The 23,825-nt window shown below is 36.5% G+C and overlaps 1 protein-coding gene across 1 annotated transcript; it reads left to right on the plus strand.

Moving 5' to 3' along the window:
• Positions 1 to 8,022: 8,022 nt before the first annotated feature.
• On the plus strand, positions 8,023 to 23,702 carry LOC130230276 (neurturin). Its single transcript, XM_056459225.1, has 3 exons — positions 8,023 to 8,115; positions 11,396 to 11,573; positions 22,684 to 23,702. The coding sequence occupies exons 1-3, from the start codon at positions 8,023 to 8,025 to the stop codon at positions 23,106 to 23,108; spliced, it is 696 nt and encodes a 231-aa protein (XP_056315200.1). The 3' UTR covers positions 23,109 to 23,702.
• The last annotated feature ends 123 nt before the right edge of the window (positions 23,703 to 23,825 follow it).

The following is a 23,825-nucleotide window of genomic DNA, read 5'->3' on the forward strand; positions in this document are numbered from 1 at the left end:
GAGCGTCACAGGAATCAGTCTCATGCTCTCCACTCCTCCATGACCACCACAGCAGCTGCTCAGGATACGGCCTGGTCCAGAATTATAGAAACATTGGGATCATCTCTTCACAGGTCTTGGATTGCTTCAGTGGCGCTGCATAATCTCTGGGGCCCTCGGGATAAGTATCCCCAGGTGAATATAGAGAATAAAGAGAATTAGCGTAGCTGCTGTTTATAGTGTATATAAACGAGATGCAGAAACCTGTGTGGATGCATTGAGTGTATGCTTTACTAAAAAGATAGGTATTTAATCTAATTTTGAACTGTGAGAGTGTGTCTGAGCCTTGGACATTATCAGGAAGACTATTCCAGAGTTTAGGAGCCATAAATGAGAAGGGTCAACCTCCTTTACTTGACTTTGCCATTGTAGGTACTACCAGAAGCCCTGAGTTTTGAGATCTTAAAGAGAGGGTTGGATTGTAGCGAGACAGAAGATTAGTTAGATAAACAGGAGCTAGATTATTTAAAGCTTTATAGGCAAGTAATATTTTATAATCAATACCCAACTTAACAGGCAGCGAGTGTAAGGAGGATAAAATTGGCGTGATATCATATTTTCTAGACCTAGTAAGAACTCTGGCAGCTGAAGTTTGTTAATAGAGGATGCTGGGCAGCCAGCAAACAGAGCATTACCAGTAATCCAGCCTTGAAGTCATAAAAGCATGGACTAGCTTTTCTGCATCTGAGATGGATAGCATACTTCGTAACTTAGCGATATTTCTCAGTTGAAAGAAGGCAGTTTTTGTGACATGACATTCAAAAGTTAAATTGAAAAACTATTGAAGAGCGTTAGTATGGCGCAGGAGGCAGACAATATGCAAATTAGTAGCTTTGATGTAGATTGGTGCACGTCATGATTTTGCCAAGTACGATGTAATCCAAACCTATTCCCTACCCCTAAACCCAACCATAACTGTAAATTATTCCCAAAATCAGAGGGGAATAATAGTTGAATAACAATCATGTAAAAGTAAATAAACTTAGCTGTAAGCCTAAACATAAACGCTAACTGTATCCCTTAATTCTGATTGGCTGATTGGAATGTTGTTCCAGGATCAACACAGATGTCAATCTAGGAACATGTCCTACTTGGTGAAATCAGGTTGGCAGTAGATTGGTAGCAGGCAAAAGATTTTTTTTAAATATCGACTAATGAAAATAAATTTAAATTATATTTTGCCCATTTATAAATTGTATTTAACAGAGATTTGCTCATGTTGTTTATTAATAAGTAATAATAATTAAAGTAATTAAGTACTGATATTTACATGGTGGAAATAAGTTGCACCAAATACACGTTCACAGACATGCATTTAAAGTCGCTTTTACAGTTTTATATTTATTTTATTTATTATTTTGTATGGTTTTGTGTCTTTTTATGCTCCACATTTTTATCAGAAATACAGAAAAAAATCAATAATATGGTTATTTAAAATACTTAAAATAACTGTTTTACATATATTTAAAAAAAAATGCACATGTAATTAGTAATTTATGTGATGCAAAAAAACCTCGGCTCCAGTTTCCCCCACAGTCCAAAGACATGCAGTACAGGTGAATTAAATAGGCTATTTTGGCCATAGTGTATTGGTGTGTATGGATGTTTCCCAGAGATAGGTTGCATCTGGAAGGGCATCGCTGCATAAAACATATGCTGGATAAGTTGGCAGTTCATTCCGCTGTGGCGACCCCAAATTAATAAAAGGACTAAGCTGAAAAGAAAATGAATGAATGAATAGAACCTCGATCCTTCAGAAATCACTCTAATATGCTGTTTTGATCCTGATGAATTATTGTTATGGTTTAAAAAAGGATTGTACTACCACATATTTTTTGAGTATACTTTGATGACAAAAGTTTTAAAAGAAATAGTAATCATTTGTAGCCTTACACATCTTCTTAAATTGCTTTTGGATCAATTTAATCAATCCTTGCTAAATGAATGTATTCAGGAGTTCACACTTAGATATTGCTGGACGCTATTACCAGGTTTGGTATTTTGTCCCAGGAGAAAGCCTTGAGCTTGGAGATAATTAAGCCCAGGGCTCCCGCTTGGTCAGTTAACATGTAAGGTGGTCCGAGATCAGGTATGTCTCGAGAGCTCCCCCTGGTAAAGGGAGGAAAAGGAGGAGATGGGATGGAAGGGGGGAATCTTCCAAAACGAAGATAAGGCAGAAGGGTGAAATCTGTCTATTTATTGTAGGCTTGGATCAATCTAATTGGATTTTTGCTGATTACGGATGGTAGACCATCATATCACATGCTTCTCTCGAAATTAGTTTATAAATCTTTAGTTAATTTATTTTTCTCAAAAAAATTACTCTAAACTTGGATGAATAGTAGCCTGTGAAAGTTTTACCTTTGGTTTTATAGAACCATCACTCTTCTTCCTACAGCATGTTTAGTGTCCTATTAATATTCATGCCATTTTCATTGGTAGAATCTGATTGATTGGCGCGTGCAGCACAGCATTAACAGCTCTGAGTGACTTTAAAATCTCCCACTTATCAGTTTAACAGTCTGTCTGCATTCCTGTTCTCCCTGATGAACATTAACAGGATGTTGACTTAAGCTTCTGAAGGTTTGATTGTGCCTGACATGTTTGTTTTAAAAGAAAATGTTCCTGCATCATCAGGATTTTGCCACATCAAACCCTGGTCGGCTTGCATGTTTTGACAACGGTCCGCAGGCTGACGAATGATGTGCTTCTCTTAATTTAAAGTTGAAGGAAGTTGCTCAACGGTGAATCATCAGAAAATTATTTACACTTTTTAGGCGTGTGTTTGTGATTGTCTCTCCTCAGGTCATACGTTTAAGCATATCTTATCTGTATATCAAAACAATTACGACCGTTTCCTTTATCGCTCTCCGAAACACAGTAGGAGTGTGTAATATTTATGTTCAAATAATTCTATGTGAGGGGTGACACGGTTAGCACTGTCGCCTCCCTGCCAGAAGGTCACTAGTTCGAGCCCCAGTTGGCATTTCTGTGTGGAGTTTGCATGTTTTCCCCGTGTTAGCGTGGGTTTACTCAGGCTGCTCCGGTTTCCTTCACAGTCCAAACACATGCGCTATAGGTGACTTGGGTAAACTAAATTGGCTGTAGTTTATTAGTGTGTCTGTGTGAATGAGTGTGTATGGGTGTTTCCCACTACTGGGATGTGGTTGGAAGGGCATCCGCTACATAAAACATATGCTGGAATAGTTGGCGGTTCATTCCGCTGTGGCAACCTCTGATAAATAAGAGACTAGGCCGAAGGGAAATTAGTATTTAACAAGACCATACATAATAGTATATAATATAGAGTAAAATGATATTATCTAGGACAATATTTTCAGATTTGGTTTATAATATTATTATTAATGTAAATAATTTCACACATAAATATAAAAATAATAAGCTTACAGTAGGATTTACTTGTATTAACAGTGTACAGGCTGACATTATCAAGGATATCATTCAGTTTATAAAACAAAAAGAAGTGAAAAAGCATGGATTGTGTAGTGAAACTTTAGTTTGCAGCTAGAATAAAACTGTAATTCCTATAATTCTTATATTTTTATATATACAGGTGAAAACAAAAGTATTAATGAATTGCAAAATTGTAAATCTTTTTTTAAATACTTTCCAATTGATGTTTAAATGAGTAAGCAAAATTTTAACAGTATTTCTTATGTCTTAACAAAAATAAGATTGATACATTTCGGAAGTGACAAACTGCAAACTTTAGACGTTGATATCTGTTTTATATCTTCTAAACATGAATTTGTCACTGTTTTGAAGCTCACTAACTAATAGATATCCTTACAACTAACATAACTGGATCTAACATCTTTAAAACTTGAATTTCATGGGACCTTTAAGCTGTATATCCTCAAATAATAAGACTGCAGAGGCTGAAAACACCACAACCGTCACAGTAGCTTGTAACCAAACTGAATCCTTCAGATTTTACTCACGTCAGCTTTAATTGTTGTGGTTTCCTATATCAGTCAGTTGTATCAATGCACAGTCTTCAGCAATAGTAGGTTATTTAAAGCTAAAGAGTGCTCTAAGAGAGATGTTTAACACTGTGCAGGTATCGCTTTTATCACAACCTGTTGTTTAATTGTTTTCTCTCAGCCTCATTGAAATGAGTGCAGTTTCCGTGCAGCAGGAGAAAGTCTTTGAGTGTGTGCGTGTTCATACATGTGGTCAAGGAAACCCTCCAGCTATGCGATTAATGATGAAATAATGTGGATTTATGTGGAATGTCTTATTAGAGCAGTTGTAGTGCCACACATTCACTTCTGGGTGTTTCCACAGCACTAATAGTTTGCTGGAGTCAAAAGGGGCTATTCTGGGTTGGTCGTGAGTGTGTTGCTAGAGGGAAATAGCCTTATTGCTCAGTTGAGGGAGTTTTAGGAATCACACACAGTCTTGAAACTTCTGCAGAATATGTTAAAGACATTAAAGTGTAAAACTAAGACTTGAGTTTGCTTTAAGCCAACATCATTATACTAATCACATTTTAGATTCTCAGAAAGCATAGCAATGATTTTAAATTATGTTTGGAATTAAAATAATGAGTGTGTATGGATGTGAGCTGGAAGGGCATCCGCTGCGTAAAATATATTCTGGATGAGTTGGCGGTTCATTGCGCTGTGGCGACCCCTAATTAATAAAGGGACTAAGCCGAAAAGAAAATGAATGAATGATTGAATGAATGTTGCATTCAGTATTTAGATGATATGCTTATCAGATAATTTTTTATTATTCGTTTAACAATTAATTTTTAATGAGTTAAATTTTTAGTAGGACTTTGCCATAAGGTAAGTTATTTAATCTTTGTTAAAGGAATAGTTCACCCAAATATGAATAATTACTCACCATTTACTCACTCGTTACTTGTTTCAAACCTTTCTTAATTCTGTTGAACACAAAAGAAGGTACTTTGAAGAATGCTGAAAACCTGTAACCATTGATTTGTTTCCATTGTAGGAGAAGCCAATATTATGGAAGTCGATGGTTACAGCTTTCTTCAGTATATCTTTATTTATGGTCAACAGAAGAAAGAAACTCATACTATTCCTTTAATGCACTGAATTTATAACAATAATTACTAGATAATATTTGCTTTTTTAAATTAGAAACTTCTCTAATTATCTTTTTTTTGGTCAAATCTGGTGCTATTTTCCCACATAAACAAACAGCTCTTGCTGAATAGGTTGCCCAAAAATGAAAATATTCCATTTACTCACCTTCAAGTGGCTTATAAGTTAATTTCATCTTTTATACACTAACGAAGACATTGATATCCATAGTAAACAAGGGGAAGTTACCCCAGGCTCATTGGAAATATATGTCCCAGCTTATATTTTTTCAGTGTTGGGCAAGCTACTTGAAAAATGTAGTGAGCTAAGCTATTAGCCACACTACCTAAAAGGTAGCTTAACTACACTAAAAGCTACCCCCTGGGAAATGTAGCAAGCTAAGCTAAAAGCTACCTTGCGAAAGTAGTTTAGCTACATTTAAGCTATTTTTGCAATTTTAATTTTTAAATCGAAGCAACTTAAATTATCATTTATATCTCAGTGATCACTAAAACTGTCAGTGAATCATAAGAGGCAGAATAGTTCAGTTAAGTTATTTACTGTAAATAATATTGTACCAAACATAAACACATTATAGTACATAACAGCAAAAACAAAAAATCCAATAAAACCAGCTGTTACGCATCTAAAATAAGTTACGTATTTAAAATAATACGAATAAACATTAATAATAATCATTAATAACTATCATGAAATAATATTAATTATCGTAGTATACTTTAGCCTTTACTACAGTAAACTATATGTATTTAAATTATACTGTGTATATATATATATATATATATATATATATATATATATATATATATATATATATATATATATATATAAAACTCCTCTCCCTCAGTCATCTTTCCATCAAGCAAGTTTCTCGTGTCAGCCCAATGATTGATTTGCGACGAGAGGTGGCAGTAACGCACCAAAAAGTTTGTTGTCAACCAGGAAGAAGAAGAAATCGTCATTCTTGCCATCATACGGATTTACCGACCATTTGCTTGTTATCTGACTACGCTTCTGGATTTTCCTGTATGTTATCGTTTGCTCCTGATTGTAACTATCGCCTGCCTGACCATTCTCTGTGTGGATCTTTAACTCGACGCAGCCTTGAGTAGCTCCCAGCTGTGTGTGTGTAATCAGTGTAGAACTGGGTGTCTGAAGGGAGTTGTAGTTCATATGGTGGCAGAATGGTAGCCCGAGTGAAAGTGAATGTTCTCCAGCGACCTATGAGGGTTAGCTGGGGATCGTGACACATGTGGATCCATTGTCCATGATTAAGTCTTAAGTATATATTAATATTTTATTATTAATTAATTTATTTATTTATTTATTATTAATATTATTATTTTATTTTTTATTTATTTACTTTTTTTTGTATATTATATTTTTTCAGCACATTTTTAAACATAGTAGTTTCTGCATCCAAAATGGTAAAAAGCCTTGGAGTAATGATTGATGACCAACTAAACTTCTCTGACCACATTTCTAGAACTGCTCGATCTTGCAGATTCGCACTCTATAACATCAGAAAGGTCCGACCCTTCATATCTGAACATGCAGCTCAACTCATTGTTCAAGCTCTTGTTCTCTCCAAACTTTATTATTGCAACTCTCTACTAGCCGGGCTTCCAGCTAACTCTATCAAACCTCTTCAGCTGCTTCAGAATGCAGCAGCACGAGTGGTCTTTGATGAACCCAAAAGAGCACATGTCACTCCGCTACTCACCCGTTTGCACTGGCTGCCAGTTGCTGCTCGCATCAAATTCAAAGCTCTGATGTTTGCTTACAAAGCGACCTCTGGCTTTGCTCCTTCGTATCTGCTCTCACTTCTGCAGATTTATGTGCCCTCCAGAAACTTGCGTTCTGTGAATGAACGTCGCCTCGTTGTTCCATCCCTAAGAGTGAAGAAATCACTTCCCCGAACTCTCACATTCAATCTGCCCAGTTGGTGGAATGAACTCCCTAACTACATCAGAACAGCAGAGTCACTTGCTGTCTTCAAGAAACGACTAAAAACTCAACTATTTAGTCTCCACTTTCCTTCCTAATCTGTAACTGCCTCTCTGGCTATACCACTAACTGTACTCTCTCTCTCTCAAAAATAAAAACACACTACTAATGCTTTGCTTCTTAGACTTTACACACCTGAAACTTGCCTATAGCACTTGTTCACTGCTGCTCTTATAGTTGAGTAAATTGCTTCCTTGTCCTCATTTGTAAGTCGCTTTGGATAAAAGCTTCTGCTAAATGACTAAATGTAAATGTAATAACCGACTTGTTTTATCTTTGCCATGATGACAGCACATAATGTTTGACTAGATATTTTTCAAGATGCTATTCTGCTTAAATTGACATTTAAAGGCTTAAATAGGTTAATTAGGCAAGTTTCGGTAATTAGGAAAGTCATTGTATAGTGATGGTTTGTTCTATAGACCAGTGTTTCCCAACCCTTTTCCTGGAGGCACACCAACAGTACATATTTTGGATGTCTCCCTTACCTGACTAATTAACTTCAGGTTTTGGAGTCTCTTCTTATGTTCTAATTAGGTGATTCAGGTGTGTTTGATTAGGGAGACTTTGAAAATGTGTACTGTTGGTGTGCCTTCAGGAACAGGGTTGGGAAACACTGCTGTAGACAATTGAAAACAAATTTTGCTTAAGGGGCTAATTATATTGACCTTAAAATAATTTAGTTTTTATTAAAATCTGCTTTTATTCTAGCCAAAATAAAACAAATAAGACTTTCTCCAGAAGAAAAAATATTATAGGAAATACTGTGAAAAATTGCTGATTCTGCTGAATTTGGCAAATATTTGAAAAGTTCACAGGAGGGCGAATCATTTAGACTACAACTGTACATGTGACTCAATGATATTTACATGCAGATGAAATGATCATCATCTCCTCTTTAGATGGCACACTGTGCAGAAGTCTGGAGAAGTGCATGGCCCCACCTGCCCGAAGTCACCTGAGGAACTGGAAGGTGAGCATTCCTCATATCTTCATTTGGGAAGTCATCCGCTCAGAAATAAATAAATAACCACACACACACACCTACCTAACCTAGGATCTCACCCTCCTGTTTGGCCTCAGCCTGTGCTCCATCACCGAATGTGTGAGAATCGTGTCGGTTTGTGCTTGTTTGTGTGTCAGCGCTGTTCGTTTCTCATCCAGACGCTCCACAGACTCTCGTCCTGAAATATTAACTCATCAGGAGCTGTGGTGGTGTTGGGTGTTATTTCGGTAATTGAGGAGGCTGTTGTGGAGGTCTGCTGTAGCTCAGCTTCAGGGCTTTGAAAGCGTATCCATGTGAATGGAGCGATCGGACATCCCGGGTCAGTTTACTCTGTCAGGGTTTATATAACACACAGGAGTAATGTGCAGGGCGCATGCAGGTTAACCCTAAAGATTCATATCTGTAACGAAATGATTAATCAACAACAACAGTATTTTTATGCATATTTCCCAAATGATGTTTAACTGAACAAGAATTTTTCACAGTATTTCCTCTAATATTTTTTCTTCTGGAGAAAGTCTTATTTGTCTTATTTCGGCTAGAATAAAATCAGTTGTTAATTTTTTTAAACCATTTTAAGCTCAATATTATTAGCCCCCTTCGGCAATATTTTTTCGATAGTCTACAGAACTTAGGGGTGTCAAAATTAATTGTTTTTTAGTACACTGCGATGCAGACGCGAACAATTCAAGACCGGTTCAGTAATAATCATAACCGGTTATTATGTACTGACGTCATTTATCTCATATGCGCTCTATCGCGAGGGAGGTGAGCGTGGGTATTTACAACACTCCAGGCGGAAACTACTTAATAATATCACTGTGTGTGTGTTTCTGTGTGTGTGTAACTCTGGTGTAAATTTAACAGTAGTGGGCGGTCTCACAATATCGCTCCAGAGCTCCCAAGCAAGCAAGCGCGCGTTGTGTGTGTGTGTGTGTGTGTGTGTGTGTGTGTGTGTGTGTGTGTGTGTGTGTGTGTGTGTGTGTGTGTGTGTGTGTGTGTGTGTGTGCGCGTGTGTGCGTGTGTGCGTGCGCGTGTGTGCGTGCGCGCGTGTGCGTGTGTGTGTGTGTGTGTGCGCGTGTGAGTGTGTGTGTGTGTGTGAGTGTGTGAGTGAGTGCGCGTGTGCGTGTGCGTGCGTGTGCAAGTTTGGTGCTGTCTATGTTTGTGTATGTGTGTGAATGAGAGACAGTGTGGTGCTGTGTGTCCATGTTTGTGTGTGTGTGTGTGTTTATACAGACAGCTTGTTATAGCCAGCCCCCAAAATACAACACTGTGTATGGAAAGCATCGTCAATGCACCGTGATGCACCGAAATATCGAATTGAACCGAATCGATGGCAAGCTAATCGTAACCGAACCGAACCGTGAGACCAGTGTAGATTCACACCTCTAAAACCACTGTTACACAATGACTTGCCTAATTATCGAAACTTGCCTAATTAACCTAGTTAAGCCTTTAAATGTCACTTTAAGCTGAATACTAGTATCTTGAGAAATATCTAGTCAAGTATTATTTACTGTCATCATGGCAAAGATAAAATAAATCAGTTATTAGAAATGAGTTATTAAAACTATTGTGTTTAGAAATGTGTTGAAAAAATCTGCTCTCCATTAAACAGAAACTGGGGGACAAAATATACAGGGGGGCTAATAATTCAGGAGGGCAATAAATCTTCAGTGTATATACACTTATTTATTTAATAATATACTCAGTTTACATTTTCATTTGCACAGCTATACATACAATATTGTGTATATAGTAATATACCTGTACATACATGTTTTGAATTCTCTATTTACTTCTTTTTTTAATTCCTTTATTATCTGTGTTTATGTCCTGTCAATGTCATTTTGTTACTCTGTGGATGCTTCTGTCACGGAAACAAATTACTTGTAATATACCTGGCAGTAAATCCCTATCTGATCATCTGCTATGTGACCCTGGAGCAAAAATCTCTTATGTTGAACAGGTTTATTTGTGGGAAAATCCAAAAATACATTGAATGTGTCAAAGTGATTGATTTTTATCTTATGACAAAAATCCTCAGAATATTACGTAGAGATAATGTTCCAGGGGCAAATGTGGTAAATTTCTTGCTGTAAATATATAAAAGCAAACTTTTGGATTATTAATGTTTCTAATATCATGGTTCTATAATGATGGTTTATTCTGTAGAAAATCGAAAAAAATATAGCTTAAAGGAGCTAATAATATTAACCTGAAAATGGATTTACTAAATTAAAAACTGCTTTTATTCAAGCTGAAATTAAACAAATAAGACTTTCTCCAGAAGAAAAAATATTATCAGACATACTGTAAAAATTTCAACACAGGCTCATTCTGAAAATGTACCTCCACAGACGTTTCTAGAGACCACGAAATACGTCCCGGCGGCACGTTTTCCTGCAGTTTTTGTTTTTGCGAATCCGCCAGAGGACGCTGTGTACGCTTTATTGCAATCTCAAATTTCCCTCGCAAGTGCCATTCGCGCCTGCTGTTCACGCGTAAACCCACCAGAGGCCGCTGTCGACTCACTTTTAGACAGACTTTCTGACTGACTGAGCGAACGATCGACTGACCCACCATCCCCCTTCCCTAAACCCAACCAATTTTATAGATTGACCCACCCACCCACTTCCCTAAACCCAACCAATTTTATAGATTGACCCAACCACCCACTTCCCTAAACCCAACAAACACGTTTCAAAAGCAATCCAAAAAAATAAAAGCCCTCGTCTGACTTTTTATCAATTTTTTTTACCACGTTTTCAGATTTTACCACATCCTCACCCTGCTATTCACTTGTTTGTTTTATATTTTGGATTCTGTTTTTGTCTTACCTGCTTTCTGGAACCGCTCTTCACCGGACTCGAACCCCCGTCTTCATGGTCAACTCCTCTCTGCATGTCAAATCCGCCAACGTACGTGGCACGCTAATGGGACAAACCGATTGCTGCCGGAATGCCGTCCATACGGAGGTAAGCGGTCGGTCAGCTGGTAAGCGCAAACAGAAACGGCGTCACACCACCCCGCAGCGTTCGTTTAAAGAAATGAAATGCAGCCATACGTACCTCCGCCTACGTAACTCTCCAGAAACGTCCGCAGGGCTACGTTTTCACAATGAGCCTGTGTTGGAAAATTTCCCTGCTCTGTTAAACAGCATTTGGAAAATATTAGAAAAATAAAAAATTCACATGAGGGCGAATCTGTACTTCATCCCAAACATAATAATTGATTGTTCTTGCAGGTGATGCTGCTGGTGTTTGTGTGTTTTCTGGGTCTGGTTGATGGACATTTTCTGCAGGAGGAGACCGAAGAACCCCGTCCTAATAACCTGAGAGTCTCTTCAAACCCTCAAGAGCGTCGAAGATCTCAGAAAGATGCGGATGAGCGGCAAAGCAGAGCACCGTGGGCGCGACTCTATGGTCAGTTCATCACTGTATACACTGTATAAAGTTTTTTTTTTAGATGAATCAAACGACCTTTCCTAGTCATCCCAACTTACTTTACTCAAACGGACAAAAATATTACATTTAACCTGATTAACTTATTGAAATATGTTAAAGTAGCATAAAAACATTTGCTGTCATGACTTTTTTTTGTATCATTGTTTTAACAGTGTATTAGCCTTATGAAAATATCACAATTTGTAGTTTGCGATTAATTACTTAAACAGGTGACACTTTAGTTTAGGTCACAGTCACAACAATTACTATTGGTTTATTACCTGCCTATTATTAGATTAGATTAGATTAGATTAGATTTAACTTTAATGTCATTACACATGTACAAGTACAAGGCAACTAAATGCAGGCAGACTCAGAGAAGGAGGAGTGAGAGGATCACCATTCAGTCGTACATGTACGACTCTGACACAGACCAAGCAGAGTACAAAATCATTTGTGTCTGTACAGTTTTACAGCCAACTGTGTGCTAGTTTCAAGTGCCGAGCTTGCACACAGAAACTAATAACCACGCACACTGATTTAACTTTGACTGAGGCACCGGATAAGCCGCTCGAAGCTGCGACACGGCACACCAGACACTCTCTGTAGCGCTACAGAAACATGACGCGTCCCAAATCGTCGCGCCACGCATTTTTGAATTCTAAACATCGGTTTCTGCAGCGGTCCGCGGCGCCCAGCCGTCGACTTGAGTGTACCCTGATAGAAACCGATGTTTATAATTCTAAAACGCATGCTAGTTAAGATCACAGGGAGCTTCTGGGATCGCGAGAAATGCAAACGGCTGAAGTTTAAGGTAGACTCGATGAGGAGTACACATGTTTGCAAACCTACCTAAAGAACCAACCAATAATTCTGATTAGAGTGATAATGTGGAGAATATTGATCTTGTGTTGAGCCCAATGAGCCTTGCATCTAAAAATAGAGCTAGCGTGTTCCTTTAGTGATATCGCTGCGACTCACGCTGAAAATGACGGACGTGAATCAACAAACTGAGGATATGATGACGCGCCTGTCAATCAATATTGGTGGGCGGGGGGACCGCTCTCCTACGTAAAGTTTCGGTCGGTTTGAAAACCGCTCCAATTGGTCCACTGTTTTTTATGTTGTTAAATTGAAAAAAAAGCACTGGGTGTGCTTATATCACCCCAATATGACGGTCTATACACCATACATGCACATATGTCTGTCCAAACAGCTTGAAAAGTAGATTTTTTACCATAGGTGCCCTTTAATATATCGTATTACTTCATGTCGGCACAAGAAACTGTGACTGGTTATAATGTGTTCATTTTCAGTGAACTTTTTTTGCACGTATGCTAATCAAGAGTCCATTTTTATTATTATTGTTATTATTATTTCTCTGAATATTGTTTTTGAACACACACTTATAAGCTTATAATATAGGTCAAATATGAAGAAACAAAAATAGTAACTCTAACAATGCTAATATTGTAAAATTCATTAATTATGAAAGGAAAATCCCATTAAAGCTGCAAAGCAACTCTACAAAAGACAGTAAGGTTAGTAATATTACAGAAAATACATGAGCAAGAGCTCTCAGAAATAATCCTTTAATATTTTAACAATTACATTTTTTTCTTAAGCTATTTAGAGAAAAAACTAATTCAACAAACAAAAAAACACACCTACAGAAAACAAACAAACAAACATATAATTGCACTTTGACTCTTATTATTGTTATTTAGAAATAACTGTTGAGACAACCTCACCACTTCAGCCGCTTTTTAGTTTACAAGCCTCATCCAGCTTTGACGTTGTTGCAAAGCCTGTTATTAAAATAGGAGACTTTTGGTCTGTACTCACAGGAAAATTAAGCTATCAACAACTCCCGCTGAAAGATGTGAGCAATTTCTAAATTATATGTTGTCACAGACAGTGTGTGTACGGTACCGAAGGCTGTGTTGCATATCATGGATCTAATTCTTATCTGAGCTGTTTCAGATGCCAAACATTTCTTGAGTCGTGGTTAAATTGTAATTAATTTGTAATTAATTTAAATATCAAACTTTTTTCAGATTCCAGAGGAGAAATGAAATGAGTGAACAGGTGACAGTACAGTACAATCGAAGATAAAATTATTTATTACTTTTCAAATATTTCCCAAGTGACGTTTAAAAGAGAGTTTTTGTTCACACATTTTGTAACAATAGTTTTAATAACACATTTCTTTTGTCTTTGACATGATGACAGTGCATAATATTTTTACTATTTACTACTGAAGACACTAATATTCAGCTTAAAGTGTCATTTAAATACTTATTTGGGTTAATTAGGCAAGTTAGTTTAATTAGGCAATCCATTGGTCAACAGTTGTTGGACAAAACAACTGTTTTGAGTTTCTTTCCTCTGTAAAACACAATAGAAGATTTTTTGAAGAATGTTAAAAACCGGTAACTATTGACTTCCATAGTAAATAATTAATAAGACTTCCTTCAGAGTAAAATTATAATAGAAATAATGTAAAAAATGTCTTTGCTCTGTTAAACATCACTTGGGAAATACTTTTAAAAGACTTACATTTATATAAAATTCAATAAAAATGGTGAATTGTTTATGTGAGATTTAAAGTTTAGACTTTTTACATTTGAACTTCACCTGTTTTGAGTTTCTTTCTTCTGTAGAACAAAAAATTTTTTTGAAGAATGTTAAAAACTGGTAACCATTGACTTCCATGGTAAATAATTAATAAGACTTTCTCCAGAATAAAATTATAATAGAAATACTGTAAAAAATGTCTTTACTCTGTTAAACATCACTTGGGACATATTTTTAAAAGACTTACAATTCTAGAAAATTCAACAAAAATGGTGAATTGTTCATGTGAGATTTAAAGTTTATACTTCTTACATTTACACTTGACCTGTTTTGAGTTTCTTTCTTCGGTAGAACAAACAAGAAGATATTTTGAAGAATGTTGAAAATGGGTAACCCTTGACTTCAATGTTTTTCCACTATGGAAGTCAATGGTTACAGGTCCATAGAAAATAATAAATAGGACTTTCTCCAGAATAAATTTATAATAGGAAATACTGTGAAGAAAATGCCTTTGCTCTGTTAAATGTCACTTGAGAAATATTTTTAACAGAATTACAATTCTATAAATTCTATAAAACGCAACAAATATGGTGAATTATTCATGTGAGATTTAAAGTTCACCCGATACTGAAAATTCAATCATTGTTTACATTTTGCTTGTTCAAAACCTGTACACAGGAGAAGATATTTTGAAAAATGTTGAAAACCGGTAACCATTGACTTCTGTAGTAAATGATAAATAAGTATTTCTCCCAAATTAAAATAAAATAGGAAATACTTTGAAAAAAAATGTCTTTGCTCTGTTAAACATCACTTGGGAATTTTTTTAAACAAATTGCAATTCTATATAGTCTGTAAAATTCAATAAAAACTGTGAATTGTTTATGCAAGATTTAAAGTTCACCTAATACTGAAAATTCTGTCATCATTTACTCCACTTGTGTAAAACCTATTTTGAGTTTCTTTCTTGTCTAGAACACAGAAGATATTTTGAAGAATGTTGAAAACCGGTAACTATTGACTTCCATAGTAAATGATAAATAAGACTTCCACCAGAATAAAGATATATTAGAAAATACTGTGAAAAAAATGCCTTCAAATATCACATGGCAAATATTTGTAAAAAAAAATTACAATTTCACAGGAGGGAAAATAATTTTGTCTTCAACAGTATGTGTATATTCTGCAGGCACTAAAGCAAAGTGTCTTCATTTTCTCTAACCTTGATCTTATTTCTGGCTAGTAAAAACAAGTTGCAAAAAGTTTCATTTGTGGCTTTTGGGCTTTTGCTTTATTTGAGGAATGGAGGTTGAAAGCAGTTCAGTCTATAATCTGTTTCAAGTCTTCTCAGGCTTCTTCTTGAGTTACTGTTACACTTTCTGTCTGAGCTGTCAAAGGTTTGAATCCTTTGGGAATTCAGCTTTCTCAGACACTTGAATGGGGAATTCTCATGAAAGCTGTCACGAACATCTCTAGATCATGTTTCATTGGAAATCGTTACATCTATAAATCAAAATAATCATCATAATACCAAATTAAACACATTTTCATTCATTCATTCATTTTGCTTCAGCTTAGTCCCTTATTTATCAGGGGTCAACTGCAACCCAGTACTGGGAAACAGTTTTAGTGTAATGTTATAGAGTATTTACTAACATGAATTCAGACAAATTCTAATGCATTATTAAAATCAATAGTTGTCGCTGTAAACAATAAATAATGCATTGTGAGTTAACATTAACTAACAGTGAACAACTTTATTTGCATTAACATTAGGGCCTCTATCATACACACGGTGCAATGTGTCGCAAGACGCAACGCAATTGTTGTTTGCTAGTTTCAGCTTGGCGCAAGAGTCGTTTTGACGTTTTGCGCCACGCTGTTTAAATAGCAAATGCATTTGCGCTCATATGTGCGCCCACAGGCGTTCTGGTCTAAAAAGGGAGGCGTGTTGAGGCGCATTACTGGCACGTTGATATTTTGAGAAACTTTAATAGACTGTTCTATAGACCAGAACAAAGCTGGTCTAAAGTCCAGCGCAGAGTGCGTTAGTTGTGCGCCTTGCTTACACACTGCTTAAAACACACAAGATGTAGAGCAATATGGAAATATCTTTACATATGAAAAATAATTTAAATATTAAGGATATATATAGGATATAATAAGGATATATATATATATATATATATATATATATATATATATATATATATATATATATATATATGTATATATATAATATGATATAAATGATTAAAATATTACAAAAAATATTATTTTCTAGCCTACATAAAAATAAAAACCATACTTTCATGCCTTCTTCATCTCGTGGGCTTTTTCAGTTTATTCGTGACAATTTGCTTTTGTATAATGTTATCATTATTAGCAGTATTATTTATTATATCCATATTTATGTTTGTTTTATTAAAAACAAGCTTAGATTTGCCCACCTGTCAGGTTTTAGACCATATGGGGCACAGCATGTGTATTTGGATATAACTCAGTTTTTTGAACACACTTCGTTATTATTAGAGCCCTAAAAGAGATGAATTAATACTGTAATAAATGTATTGTTCATGTTAGTAAATACATGAACTAAAGGAACGTTATTTTAAAGTGTTGTTAAATCACAAATATTGTAGATAAATGAATAAATCATATATTTTATAGGAGTATTTTTAAAGAATAAACATTCAGTCGCTTTGAATTCATGTAAATTTGCTGCATCTGTTTATATTATGGTGAATTTTTTAGTTGAGATTTAAAGGGACAGTTCACAAAAAAGAGAAAATTCTGTCATTTTACTTACAAATTCAAAACCTGAAGATATTTTGAAGAATGTTGAAAACCGGTAACCATTGATTTCCATTGTATTTGTTTTCCCTTTTTTGGAAGTCAATGGTTACAGGTTTTCAACCAACACAGGCTCATTCTGAAAATTTAGCCCTATATATATATATATATATTTATGGAGATCGCGAATTGTGTAGCTGGTACGTATGGCTGCAATTCGTCTTTAAAATGAACTCTACGTGGCGGTATGACGCCGTTCCTTTCTGCAATTACCAGCTGACCGCTTACCTCCATATGGACGGCTTTCCTGCTGTTACCAGCTTGCCCAGTAGCTCGCCATGTATGTCGGCGGACTTGAGACGTAGAGAGGAGTTGACCACGACGACGGGGTTCGAGTCTGGCAAAGAATGGTTCCAGAAAACGGGTAAGACAGCCAAAAAATAAAATCAACAAGTAAATAACAGGGCGAGAATGTGGTAAAATCTGAAAACATGGTTACAATCAGTTGGGGGCTTTTATTTTTCTGGATTGCTTTTTAAAACTCTCAATTGGGTTTAGGGAAGTAGGTGGGCAGGTCAATCTGTGCTTTTGAAAACACTATCAGTTGGGTTTAGGGAAGGAGGAGGATGGGTCAGTCGATCGGTCAGTCAGTCGACAGCAGCCCCTGGTGGATTTACGTGAGAAACGCAGGCACGAATGGCACTCATAAGTGAAATTTGAGATCTCAAAAAGCGTACAAAAAAACGTAGCTCCTGGGATGTATTTGGCGCTCTTCAGAAATGTATATAGGTGTGCGTTTTCAGAATGAGCCTGGGTTGTTTTCAACATCTTCACAATATCTTTTTTGTTCAACAGAAAAATAAAACTCACTCAGGTTCAGAATCATTTTAGGGTGAGTAAATATCTATTTGCGGGTAAACTATCGCTTTAACTCAACAGTCCTTGTTGAAATTGAATACTTCTAAACTCGTGCTGGGTTATGTCACATTGACGGCTGATATCTTGCTTCAAGGTGAATTCCTTGCAAATCATTCTACTTTCCTTCTTTTCCATACGTTCAGTGGAAATAAAATATCTGCGCATATAATAATGCCAAAACACGAGCGGAATGCAAAATTACCGTGTGTATCTCCTGTGAGGACATGTGCACTTCACGTACAGACTAAATGATGCTGTCTGTTTGCTCTCCAATTAGCATTAAGGATCCTCTGACATTTAATACTGGTGTCCATGTAGAAGACACTGTTTGTTTTGCGCGCTTTGATAAACATGATCAACATTGGTCAAGCCACAAGTTGACATGTTGGGCAAACAAACAGAGTCTTAGTGTTTACACTGCAGGAAGTCAGCTGTAAAACTGGCTATTTCTATTGCTGCGCACTATTCTTTAAAAGCTTGTGCTCGGTGGATGCTGAACAAACATTAAAACATACACAAGCGTGCAAAAGTTTAAGATTGGCTGGATTTATTTTTTACTTTTTGCAAGACTTTTATGTGATGAAATGCTGTTTTTTCATCATTACATCATCATAAACACTCTAAAATGTGTTGCAAATTTCATTAAATTTCTATGAGGATTTCTAAATCTTGGCGACCCCAGATTAATAAAGGGAGTAAGCCGAAAAGAAAATGAATGAATGAATGAATGAATGAATGAATGTATGAATGATTTCTCAATCTAAACATTCATTCATTCATTTTCCTTCAGCTTAGTGCCTTAATTCATCAGGGGTCGCCACAGCTGAATGAACCGCCAACTTATCCAGCATATGTTTTAAATAGCGAATGCCCTTCCAGCTGCAACCTAGTACTGAGAAACATCCATGCACACTCATTCACACACATACACTATGGACAATTTAGTTCATTCAGTTCCCCTGTAGCCTGTAACATTTATTAAGTTTATATATATATATATATATATATATATATATATATATATATATATATATATATATATATATATATATATATATAGCCTCCGCTGAGTAAAACGTATGCCGAAATAGTTGGAAGTTCATTCCGCTGTGGTGACCTCTGATAAATAAAGGACTGAGCCGAAGGAAAATTAATGAATGAATATATATATATATATATATATATATATATATATATATATATATATATATATAATATGGATAAATATAATATAGTAGCGCAGTAGTCGCTGGTTCGAGCCTCTGCTGGGTCAGTTGGCGTTTCTGTGTGGAGTGTGTAGACATGTTCTCCCTGGGTGGGTTTCCTCCGGGTGCTCTGGTTTCCCCCACAAGTCCAAACACATGCGCAATAGGTGAATTGAATAAACTAAATTGGTCGTGGTCTATGATTGTGCATAAGTGTGTATGGGTGTTTCCCAGTACTGGGTTGAGGCTGGAAGGACATCCGCTGTGTAAAACATATGCTGGAATAGTTGGCGCTTCATTCCGCTGTGGTGACTGCTGAAATAAGTCAAAGGAATAAGCCGATGGAAAATGAATGAATGAATATATTTATAATAAATATACACAATACACACATAAATATTGTGTAAATACAAACTTTTATTTTCTTGTTGTATATTATTTCTTCATCTTCTGACAGCACTACTATAAGGTCATGGGGCTACTTTATTTTTAATAATATCAACATTTTTTAAGCGATAGTACTTAAAAAAAAATCACTTACAGCATCAAAACAATAACACACTTCACCTTTAGGATGGATTATGTTTTTAACCCACAGATGTTGTGTTACAGATTTTCCAGCCAGTACATCAGATGTGTTTTTCCCCAGCTCATGCATGCGATAGAATAATCTCAGCGTGCTCGTCCTTATCAATTTTGAGCTCCACTTCAAAATAATCCAGAGCTCCTCCGTGCAGGTTTTGACACAGCAAATTGCTCCCTTGGAAGCTAATTACCGCAATCTTCGCCTGGAGAAAGTTTGAATCATATTCTAAGGCTTTCCTCTCTTTGAGACTTTAAACAAAACCCTCTAAACATGATGTGGCACGTTGTGGGATGTTTTCAAGGGCTGTATTTGCATGGGTTACAGTACAAGAATAGTCCAGAACAGTGGCAGTGCAGCGGCGGGAGGAATTTCACACTGTTACACAATCAGCTGGCGAGGTGTGAACCAGGGTCGCTCGTGTTATCACCTTTCTAAATGCCAGTGTTGTGTTACAGTGGGCGGAGGTGACTGCGGGAATACACACTATATTAATGCACCAAAGTCATGTGCCAGAAGCTGTATTGTTAAAAGAAGTGTAAAAAAAGATCACTGTCTTGTGCCAAAGTCAATATAAAGCCAAATGATTTTCTGATCGTGTGTGTGTGTGTGTGTGTGTGTGTGTGTGTGTGTGTGTGTGTGTGTGTGTGTGTGTGTGTGTGTGTGTGTGTGTGTGTGTGTGTGTGTGTGTGTGTGTGTGTGTGTGTGTGTGTGTGTGTGTGTGTGTGTGTGTGTGTGTGTGTGTGTGTGTGTGTGTGTGTGTGTGTGTGTGTGTGTGGAGCATATAAAGATAATAATGTCCATGTAAAGAAAGGTAACATAGAGGAATAGTGATAAGATAATATTAAAACAATCAAAGAATTAAATAATATATGATAAGAATAAATAAATGAATAAATAGATAAATAAAAACATACATATATACATACATACAGTTGAAGTCAGAATTATTAGCCCCCTTGTTTATTTTTTTCCCTGATTTCTTCAACACATTTCTAAACATAATAGTTTTAATAACTCATTTCTAATAACTGATTTATTTTATCTTTGTCATGATGACAGTAAATAATATTAGACTAGATATTTTTCAAGACACTTCTATACAGCTTAAAGTGACATTTAAAGGCTTAATTAGGCAGGTTAGGGTAATTAGCCAAGTTATTGTATAACGATGGTTTGTTCTGTAGACTATAGAAAAAAAGATATATATAGTTTAAAGGGGCTAATAATATTGACCTTAAAATATATATAGTTTTAAAATTAAGAACTATTTTTATTCTAGCCAAAAAAAAACAAATAAGACTTTCACCAGAAGAAAAAATAATATCAGACATACTGTGAAAATTTCCTTGCTCTGTTAAACATCATTTAGGAAATATTTAAAAAAGAAGAAAAAAATTAAAGGGGGCTAATAATTCTGACTTCAACTGTAGATACATACATACAGGCATGCATGTACACACATACATGCATTAAATTAAGTTAAATTAAATTAAGAAATACATACATAGCATAAATAAATAATTATAATAATAATAAATAAATATATACATACACATGCATGCACAAAATAAAATAAAATAAAAAAATAAAATTAAATATAATTAAATGATAAAGAAATACATAAATACATAAATACATAACATACAATAAATAATAGTTATAAACAAATACCTGCAAACATACACATTCATGAATAAAATTAAATTAAATTAAATTAAATTAAATTAAATTAAATTAAATTAAATTAAATTAAATTAAATTAAATTAAATTAAATTAAATTAAATTAAATTAAAGAAATACACACATACATAAATAACACAAAATAAATAATAATAATACATACATACATGCATACATAAACATGCATGCACAAAATTAAATTCAATTAAAGTCAATTACATGATAAAGAAATACATAAATACATACATAACATAAAACAAATAATAATAATAAATAAGTACATGCATACATTCACATCCATGCATAAAATTAAATTAAATTAATAAAAATGGTGGCGCAGTGGATAGCGCTGTCACCTCACAGCTAGAAGGTCGCTGGTTTGAGCCTTGGCTGGGCCAGTTGTCATTTCTGTGTGGAGTTTGCATGTTCTCTCTGTGTTGGTGTGGGTTTCCACCGGGTGCTCCGGCTCCCCCCACAGTCCAAACACATGCGCTGTAGGTGAAATTAATAAATAAAATTGTGTGTGTGAATGAGTGTGTATGGGTGTTTTCCAGTTCTGGGTTGCAGCTGGAAGGGCATCCACTGCGTAAAAACATATCCTGGAATAGTTGGTGGTTCATTCAGCTGTGGCGACCTATAAAATAGAGACTAAGCTGAAGGAAAATGAATGAAAGATTAAAAATGTTGTCGGCGCCAATAGCCTGGTGGTTAGTGCGTCGACACATAGCACTGAGGTGCTCACGGTGACCCAAGTTCGATTCCTGGCTCGTGGTCCTTTGCCGACCCTTCCTCTTTCTCTGCTCCCCACACTTTCCTGTCTGTAAATCTCCACTGTCACCCATAAAAAAATAATAATAAAAAAAGAAAGATTAAAAATGTGTTTAATTTTATATTATTATTATGATTATTTTGTTTAATGGTTCAAGTTCACCGACGTACGTGTCGAGCTACCGGACAAACTGGTAATAGTGGAAAAGCCGTCCACATGCAGGTAAGCGGTCAGCTGGTAAGCAACAAAAGTAACAATGTCATACTGCCCCGTAGCGTTCATTTTAAAGATGAAATGCAGCCATACGTAGCTCTGGCTACATAATTCGCGATCTCCAGAAATGTATATAGGGATACGTTTTCAGAATGTGCTTGTGTTGCATCCATAGTAGGAAAAGGAAACACTATGGAAATCAGTGGTTTCCAGCTGTTCAGGAAGTCAGATGAACAAATTTCTCTTGTGCATAATCATGCGATTCTTACATAATGTAACTTGTCGACTCCTTTGACACAAGAGATATGACAATACTGTGCATAATTTCAAATGTCTTTTCTCCTCAGACTCATCCCTGGCGGAGGAAGGTGAGAGTCATCGAATCCGTTGGCAGCGGTCCCATACAAACTCCTCCAGCACACGCAAACCTCCAAGAAAACGCAAGGAGCGCCGCAACCGTGCACGCGGCCGAAGCAGCCAGGACTGTCGTTTGGAGAGGAAAGAGATGAAGGTGCGAGATCTCGGCCTCGGCTACGACTCGGACGAGATTGTCCTGTTTAAGTACTGCGTGGGGACGTGCATGAGCGCTCGCAAGAACTACGACCTGGCCCTGAAAACGCTGACAGAAAACGGCAGCGTTTCCAGCCGCAATGTGAGCACGCAACCTTGCTGCAGACCCACACGCTTCGAGACCGTCTCCTTTATGGACGCCCAGACCAGCTGGCAGACCATCAAATGGCTGTCAGCCGCCAACTGCAGCTGCGTGGGGTGAGGAAACCTGAGGAACCACAACCGGGATAATCAATGCAAAGCTCCGGGATACAGAGAGGAAACTCCGGAGCGAGGAGTCAGAGATGCTGCGTTCTTAAGCGGAAAGCAAAGCAGATCTGAGCACGGAAATCACAGGAGTACTGAAGGGTCCACAAATCGCTTGAAAAGCTAAAAACTGCAAAAGCGAGTCCTCAGATTCCTGCTCCAGACTGCAGTTCTGCGTGGGAAGCGTGTGAAAAGTAACTTGAAGGCCTACGTTTCACAGAAACTGGAGATGTTTTAAGGTGGATAACCATGAAGGTTCATTTTACACAACGGAAGGTGCTTTTGATTCACTTATCATCAGCTCAGCATGTGTGTTTATAATGCACACTCTTTCTTAAAGGGATAGTACACTCATTATTTACTCACGTTCAAGTGGTTCTAAACTTTGAGGAAATTCTTTCTGTTGTTGAACACAAAAGAAGATCTTGCGGCACAGTCGCCTCACAACAAGAAGGTCACCGGTTTGAGTCCCGGCTGGGTCAGTTGGCAGTTCTCTGTAGAGTTTGCATGTTCACCCCATGTTGGCGTTGGTTTCCTCCGGGTGCTCCAGTTTCCCCCACAGTCTAAACACATGCGCTAGGTGAATTGAATAAACAAAATTGGCCATAGTGTATAAATATGTGTATGAATTTGAGTGTGTATGGCTGTTTCTCATTCACATACATTCACATCC

The sequence above is a fragment of the Danio aesculapii genome, chromosome 6 (genome assembly GCF_903798145.1).
Source record: "Danio aesculapii chromosome 6, fDanAes4.1, whole genome shotgun sequence".
Classification (NCBI taxonomy): Eukaryota; Metazoa; Chordata; class Actinopteri; order Cypriniformes; family Danionidae; genus Danio; species Danio aesculapii.

Bases quoted from the DNA above. Each gene is read 5' to 3' on its own strand.
- LOC130230276 (XM_056459225.1), top strand. From the start codon at position 8,023: ATGATCATCATCTCCTCTTTAGATGGCACACTGTGCAGAAGTCTGGAG. The intron at 8,116-11,395 runs GTGAGCATTCCT...TTGTTCTTGCAG, and splicing joins GTCACCTGAGGAACTGGAAG to GTGATGCTGCTGGTGTTTGT. The intron at 11,574-22,683 runs GTCAGTTCATCA...TTTTCTCCTCAG, and splicing joins ACCGTGGGCGCGACTCTATG to ACTCATCCCTGGCGGAGGAA.